Source organism: Triticum dicoccoides, chromosome 4A (genome assembly GCF_002162155.2).
Source record: "Triticum dicoccoides isolate Atlit2015 ecotype Zavitan chromosome 4A, WEW_v2.0, whole genome shotgun sequence".
NCBI classification, from domain to species: domain Eukaryota; kingdom Viridiplantae; phylum Streptophyta; class Magnoliopsida; order Poales; family Poaceae; genus Triticum; species Triticum dicoccoides.
In genome coordinates, this window is record NC_041386.1 from 746794296 (window position 1) to 746802640 (window position 8345).

Here is an 8345-nt window from a genome sequence, read left to right on the forward strand (position 1 = left end):
GACGTTGTCAGATTTCCCATATTTTAGTGCTCACCTACCGCTGCACCTCTGAGCCATCACATGCATTTGTCTTAAAATTTAGCTATTCTGTTCATGTCGTCTTTTCCACTTTTTCGTCTCGAGATCTGCTTGAAACTTTCAGCAACACCGAGACTACCGTTGTTACCTAGGCGGGATCTGTCAGCCATCACGTGCATCACCATAATCTGACAATATTAATTTATAGTGGATGTCTATAGATCTCATCCATACTTCACGTCTCGTCTTGCACCTCTCCTCATTTCTATGTATGAAACAAACATCTCCTCCTTTCTATCTATGCAACCCCAAACTGATCCATTCTAATCGTTGTTCGCCTCTCCTCTTGTCTACTTGGATGTTCCTCCAGTAACTAGCGGGATCCCCAAAGAGATCTACAAGGTCAGTGATCCAGCCCTTTGCACTAAAAAAGCCTTCAATTTTACAGTTCGTATACTTCCTTCTGGATTTTTTTAGGGGGACTTCCTTTTGGATTCTATCATGACACTTTTCAGATCTGAAAAACAGATAAAACTCGAGTTGTTGATCAAGTATCTTTTTTCCTATTTGGTTGCTAACATGCGCATCGATTTTTGCTACACCAAGATAATTTAGAACGTATGATATTCCTAGAGGAAATAGAAGAGAGGGACGGGAAAGGTGTACTACGCTAGCTAATGTTTATATACATGTGTTGCTAAGAAATATCTCCATGCCCTGGGTGCTAGTGACCTAGGGCCGCCCGTCCACCTTGTTCTATTGAGGACTCAGTTGGTGTGACAGGCCATTAGCTCCATATACTGGTTGTCAAGGATGGTTCTCAGATTTCGAGGGTCTGAGGCAAAACTGGAATCCTAAGGCTTGTAAGTCAAACCCAAAACAACAAGTGAGACGAAACGGACAACTAATATTTTGGCAAAATCTCAAACGCAAGCCGTCAGATAGCCTTGCAACCATGGAGGAAGATTGTAGGAGATAGAGGAAAAGTGCATTACGCGTTTGATCCAACGGCCAGTTGCAAGGCCATCCGACCACTCGCATCAGCCGACCGATGTCTAGCATCGTCCTAACAGTTATAGGCCGCAATCTAGATTTTGCAAATTTATTTTGTGCTGATTTCACACATCAAGCCCATATATATGTACTAAATACGAGTCATGCCAACTTATCCTGCTTACCCTGCTCTCTCACCTGGTCACTCGAGGTATGTATGTTCTTCCCCCAATCTGGCGCTGGCGATGACGGAGCGCCGAGTGGGGGCATCATGACTTTGAGCCTCCCTATGCGCTCCTTTGTACCTCATCGAGCACGGCCGCATCAGTTGCAGTGAGCTGGCTGCACGGCCGCCACGGGGAGCCACTCATTTATCTTCTCACTCGATGCCAAACCTAGAGTCGAGAGCTAGTTAACCCCTCCAATTTCACTCGTTCCAACACTTTACCATCACCTGGAGCACTAGGCATACTATGGGTGAAGCATCCTTGCTTACCGTAATGTTTGGCATGAACAACTTTGTGTGTGCATTACTGATCAACCGGCAAGTCTTTGTGGGCTTCCTCTCACATGGAGTACATCTTTACAGGTGAACTACAACTGAAAGGATGGAAAGGAGACACTGGGAACGTTTACCTGTGCCTAGAGTCTTGAACAATATTTCTTTTTTTCGTTTTGGCCATGTATAATGGGTCATGGGTCAAATGCGTGAACGACAGGTCTTCTCATCTCCACTTCTAGGCTAGATCTAAACTTGAGGTATGAGCGAGTACCCAAAGCTATAGTTGTGGCACTTGATTAGCAAGAACAGACCGATCATTGTGACCGTTTTTCTATGTTGTTTGATTAACCAAGAGTGTAACCTTAGGGTGTGTTTAGTTTAAGAACCTAATGGAATGAATCGAATTGTTCCATTCCGCTGTAATTGGTTGGTTCTGTTCATGTGTTTTCTTAGAGTAGAAAAATAGAATGGACCAATTCCATTCCGGCGGTTGGTTCGAGAGATTAAATGACAAGAATCTGACTCAGCTCACCTCTTGGTGAGGTTACGTCACATATGCATATGAAGTATAAACTAAACGTATAGCTCTCTGCGTTAGACAAAATATTATTCGAATTTTAAACTTCATTTCTTTTCTATTTTTAGCATTCACAACTCACAATATACAATCATAAACATGCCAAATATATGTCAACAATTCCATGAACAAGATAACTACACTTCTATCACTAAATTCCAATGAACAGGATCAAACTATATCATCCATTCCATGAACAAGAAAATATACGGCATTCTGACAGCAACTTACATGGTTGGAAAAAAATCATGTTGCTCCTCACTCTCGGGTATAGCATACAACAACATATAGCATAAACTCCCTCCTTTCCAAAATATTTGAAGTTCTAGGTTTGTCCTAAGTCAAACTTCTTTTAACTTTCACCAATTTTATAGAAACAAATGCTGATATCTATAACATCGAATATATACGGAATGAAAATATATGTTATGATGAACCGAATGAAGCTAATTTAGTGTTAAATGTGCAATCTTGTCTCTTTGGTCTTCTTAAGCATATATGTCTGAATTTTGAACTTAGTCACCTGCTATTGCGTATATTTGATGCATCTTCTTGTCCATCTCTAGACAACCCCAACCAGCTGCTGGTAGGTGGATCCAGTCGCATCATCTTGCGCCCCTCTTCTACTTGGATGCTTCTTGAGTTTCTTGTTGCATCCTTGCAGATTTACATTTCAGGTTATTGCTACAGCTTTGTTTACCTGTTAAATTCTTTTGGTAACAATTAACCTGACTTCACTTTTACCGATGTATATTCTTTTTTAATTCTATAATGGAACTTGTAGATCTGAAAAAGGAATTAATTAAACACCACTTGCTAAGTAGTTCGTTAATTTTGAACTGGATATGTATCTATTTCTTAGCATGTACATGAATTTCTGCTATAGTAAGGATGTTAAGGTACTCTGTATCTTCAGAGGAAACAGTGCAGTACATTTATTTTTTCCTGTGACAAATTTCATTCTGAAAGGTGCTTAAGTGACGGGTACGTATTCCACGAAAATGAAAATTGCATATTTGATCTAGAAAGAAGTTTACATGTCAACTTTTTTTGGCAAACATGAGGGTGGGGGTGAGAGGGCTGCGAATAAAGATGGGAACTTTTGTGCAGCTTAATTAAGATGGGAACTTGGTTTCTCTAGCAGTCTTGTTTGTGCATATCATTAGTGAGGGCGATTTTTATTGGAAAACATGGACAAGGGTGAAGCTAGTGAGTCCTGACATGCAAAGCATCGAGTGCTCTCAGCAACTGCAGGAAAAGAAATGCATGGTCAATCATCTTCCACACACTGCAAAATATAGTGTTTTCTTCAGGATATCATTGAGTAGCTCTCAGCCTTTTAGTTTCGATTTTCTTCTCATCCCAACTCTGTTCAGCACTACATCACATAGGCTTTTAAATGATAGCAGTGGCGTTGTGATCTCAATTTTACAAGCATTATCTTCTTACATATTCTTGTATAAATCTTACAATGGTTTCTTTTATTTTCTATTCACGTAAAGCAGGGTTTTATTACATCGCTGGACATTGTGTAGCAGCTCCAGCTTGGCTTTCTGACACACTAAGTTGCCAATAGGTACACGCTTGAGATCACAATATCTATTTACATAAAAGAAGTACAAAGTCAAAAATAATAATGGTTTATTTTGAGAGAGTGGATTTGAACGTGCAAGATCAGGTGCTTGAGCTTATGATTTACATATACAAGACGATACCCCGTGCATTGCCGCGGAATTGGATATATAGTTTTAAATATTGTGTAGAATAGTCATTCAGTCCTTAAGATTTTAACTATGGGAGAAAGTTCTACATAAGCAAAAAAAAAAACTTAACACGGAAAGTTGTGCATGGCACAATTAAATAAATGTGATCTAAGAACCACTTAGAATGCAATAATGCATGTTGCATGGTAGAGGATTCTCATGTGTAGATTGAACGAATGCTAGTGTATCAAGCTAGTAAGTCTAATAACTACGACATTTTTTAATTGTAGAAACATGCATGTTGTGATAATTAGAAGTAGTGGGTATCATTCTCTTAGGTATATAGAATACTTGTACATCTTGAAGAAATAATCAAAAAAATCTATTATAGTTGGAGAATTTCTTAAAATGCATAAGTATCTAAAGCATAAACATAGACACTCACGATTGCGATGCACATTTACATTTTCTTATTTTATCGAAAAAAGATCAAAGTAGGATACTTGTAATTGCGTATCCATGAATATTGGTGGGTGTGCAGATGCTTTACTATGAACAATTCTGTTGTATAATTACACCAATGTTGTCATATGGTAGTTCTACATGCAACTATGCTATATTAGGAAAAATTCTTAATGTTAGTGTTGAAAGTGCATAGTGTGAACTGGATTCCACATCAGACACATGGATCATGAGGTCTTGGAGCATATAATTGATGGAAGACAGAAGCCCACAGATCTACCATTTGCACTTTTGAAGGATATCACAGAAAACTTTTCTGACGATAGAGAAATTGGCCATGGTGGATTCGCAACAGTTTATCGGGTAAAGTTATTTGTTTATATCAAAAATTAGGTATATGCCATTCAAAAATCTCATTTGAAGTTGTTGTGACGGCTTGAACAGTCCTCGTGTTATCCAAGTATGTTAATACTCGATGTTGACAGATAGTAAATAACTAAATATATATCACAGTATATAAAGATGTTACATACGACTTCAAGGTACCATATAGTTTTGGTGGTATATAGTATGTATTGAAGCCAATAAATCAGGCAGGCTCTGTGTGTCACGGGTACAGGACTGTGCTCATGCCTTGATATGGAAAATCTTTGTCGCCTTAAGTTGGCCACGGAGGCTCATCTTTTCCCGAGCATGTGCATATGGTAGCACGAGTGTAGTGTATTTCCATTAGGTGCCTTTACTTTGTGTTCTCCCGGAAACATTTGTGTCTACTAGGTGAGTCGGTGTTGCATACAACACCTTCTGATAAGCTAAACACTCTTCAAATGCTCACAAGAGAATCTAAACAGGGTGTGCTCCGAAACGGGAAAACCGTTGCTGTAAAAAGGATAATGAGCAACCATTCAATCAATGAGACGTTATTTCGCCGTGAAGTTGACACCCTATTGAACATTGAACATGAAAATGTGGTACGGTTTCTTGGCTTTTGTGCTAGCACAAAGCAGATAGCCATAAAAAATCAAGGATTGAAAGAGCATATTTACGCCGAGGTGAGAGAAAGATTGCTATGTTTTGAGTATGTCAGCAATGGAAGCCTGCAAAAATATATTACTGGTACGTCATTGCTTGCATCTCTTATCTTCACTTACTTGTCCTTTTTATTTTAACCTGCTTTTGACATGCTTTATTTGGTAAAGAAGTGAGATAGACAGGAACACAATAATGAGGGTAATTTATTAATCTTGAAATCTATGGCATGCAAAAATCAAATGTTTGAAATTTTCTTTGATCCATGCTATTCTTTTCATTGTGCAGATGAATTACGGGGACTTGAATGGAACACACGTTTTGAAATAATTAGAGGCATTTGTGAAGGTTTGTATCATCTGCACAATGATAAGCAAATATATCATATGGATATGAAACCTGACAATATACTACTAGACAATGATATGATGCCGAAAATCACGGATTTCGGTTTATCGAGACTTGATGAGAAGTCACAAACTATGAGTGAAGAGCGTCTTGGATCACTGTAAGTTCATCAAAATAACTGAGTTTCTTGAGATTTACACTAACATTTTCGGATGCTATAATGAATTGGAGTACTGGCGTTCTATGTAGAGGATACTGTGATCCTGAATACCGAGGCCATGGAAGGATGTCATTCAAATCAGACATGTACAGTTTAGGCGTTATAATTATCGAGCTAGTCACAGGACAAAAGGCGCTCCCCAATAAGAATAACAATGTAAGACAATTTGATCTCGCCATGCGGGCAATTTATTTTTAGAAATATCATTTCGACTTTGCATATTTTTTTACCTTTTTTAGGACTTATCCTACTTAATTTGCGTATTATGTATTGGATGACATGCATATCTAGTTAAATAGTACTAATACATAGTGGAAGCTGCCCCATCCTGGATTCGTGGGCTCCGTAAACCACTCCCGCTCTCTCCTTCACGCTCTAAAATGTATAGTTTACCATATTAGGTTACTTATATGTGACACTGGCGGATTTACGAAGTAACTGCACACATGATTTATGAACAACATAAATTACTATGAGGGTTCTTTTTGTCATAGGAAATATAATTTGTGGGCCTGATTTGTTTTTACAAGACCACGTCAAGAGGATAGAGAGCTCCAGCACATTCATATATTAGAATGACTGGCCCAATTTAAGAGGTAACTAGGTCAGAAACTATATACTCCTTTTGTCCTGTCGTTATTTTTAGAAGACAACCGTGCAAAACCGTGCAAAACCCCGACAAACAAGAAAAATCCTGACTCACCGTTACCTGGATGAAGACGGGTGGCGCCAAGGGCCGGGCCCTTGGGCTCCTCTATCGTCTCCTACCCAAGATCCGATGTTTCTGGCATGGGGAACCATGACGGCTGCGTGATGCGGCTGATAACGGTGACACCAGTGGTGTCCACGAATGACACTGCTGCTTGTATGTGAGGTTGTGTGTATGCCCATAGTGAGACCATAGAGTGGCGTCCACGCATTGATGGTGTTCCTGGTCAAGGGACAGTGAGGGCAGGTGCGAGCGCCAATAGGGTGGCCTGCGTTTTCTTGGTTAATCACCACTAACCTGCGTGTTTTCTCTGGTGATGCTAAATATAGATTCCACTACCCTATAACCGCTGACGGGTGCAAAACCATCAGTGCGGGATTTGGACATCCATGGATGATGTATGAATCTTCTATATCTGAATAACCAGCACCCCTTACTAGATTTCTCCACATGTGTGCTTCCACATCACCTCAATAATTGGTAGTCATCCGATCGAAATAGTTTGACATCAAAAGTAATACATTTATTAATAAGTTACTTCTTTGCATTAGTATATCCACGCAAGCATGCCACCTAATCAAGTCATGCATGATTGTCAGTCACAAGTTAATTTTGCATTAAATTTTGCGTGGTCGCGAAAGGTATAGGTCTGTAGTAGCTAGTAAGTGTTACCATAATCTTATCTTTATTTTTTAATAAAGGGCATATTTTATTTACTCATAAAAACGCATCATGAGTGTACACATTCCTTTGTGCACACAAACAACTTCAATGCACACACAGAGAAAAAAAGCTAGAAAGCGACCTCAAGAACCATCTATAGCAACCACCACTGATGACTAGCACACAAACCATGGATACATGCTTCAACAATGATGCCTCCATGAAGGGAATGATACTGAAGCGCCATTGTCGTTAGATCCACCACAAAGGATATATCTTGGGTTTTCACCCAGAAGAAGTCCAAGCAAAATCTAAACAATGCTTCCAACAAGGGAATGATGTGGAACATCACCGTTGCCAGGTATAACCTGTGCAAGTTAGACCTAGAGCTTTCATACCGAAGCTAGACTCTGCTACAGAGCATCACCAAACTTAAGTTACCGTTTACCGTGACCCTCACATTGATCGTGACGCTTCAACCTCCGTACACACTCACAGTCCTGACGTAGACTACGCAACTGGACATACCATGTATACGGAAGTACATCAGAGCACACCACCAGCATCAACAAAGTCAACACGGTTGCCAAGAGCCAGTGAAGGGGCTAAAACCGGCAGCCTCAAGTCGTCATCAGTGACTGGATGCAGGCTACAAACATAAAGCCGTCTGTGCCACTAAGAACCCGCATGGGGCCATCCGGCAGCCCGCCCTGTCTTCATCGAACTCAATAGGCTGTAGCTCAGGACAGGACGCTGAGCATCCAGGTAGGTAGAACTAGCAGGGAGGTCTGGTCGGAGCCCGAACACCCATCCTTTGCGGCCACGTGTGAAGCGCACGTCATCCAACCACTCCCACATGCATCATGTCTGCTGACAACGTGCACGAAGCCGAGTAACATGTCTCGTGAGCCGCCTCAACTGCGGGGTAGGTGTGCAGTCTGGTAAGTGTAAGTTAGTTTTTTAGTTCTGGCGTTTTAGCAAGGGGATGACACATGGGTCATGTGAGAGTTTTCCCCTTCAACAAGTATTCTTGGAGGCATGGATGCTAAGCAAGATCATACTAGAGTCAAGTTTTCCGTGTACGCAGGTCGCAGGGGCAGAGTCAGGATTCGGGTGTCGGG

The 8345-nt window shown here is 40.5% G+C and overlaps 1 protein-coding gene across 1 annotated transcript in view; it reads left to right on the plus strand.

Annotated features, from left to right (window-relative positions):
* The first annotated feature begins 2654 nt into the window (after positions 1-2654).
* Positions 2655-8345, plus strand: part of LOC119284434 (5'-AMP-activated protein kinase catalytic subunit alpha-1-like) — a 21857-nt gene continuing 16166 nt past the window's right edge. Inside the window, exons 1-6 of the mRNA XM_037563557.1 lie at positions 2655-2767; positions 3596-3666; positions 4452-4618; positions 5107-5371; positions 5573-5792; positions 5882-6008. Of these exons, the coding sequence (XP_037419454.1) occupies positions 4478-4618; positions 5107-5371; positions 5573-5792; positions 5882-6008 (753 nt within the window). The 5' untranslated portion in view covers positions 2655-2767; positions 3596-3666; positions 4452-4477. The remainder of the gene's footprint in view (positions 2768-3595; positions 3667-4451; positions 4619-5106; positions 5372-5572; positions 5793-5881; positions 6009-8345) is intronic.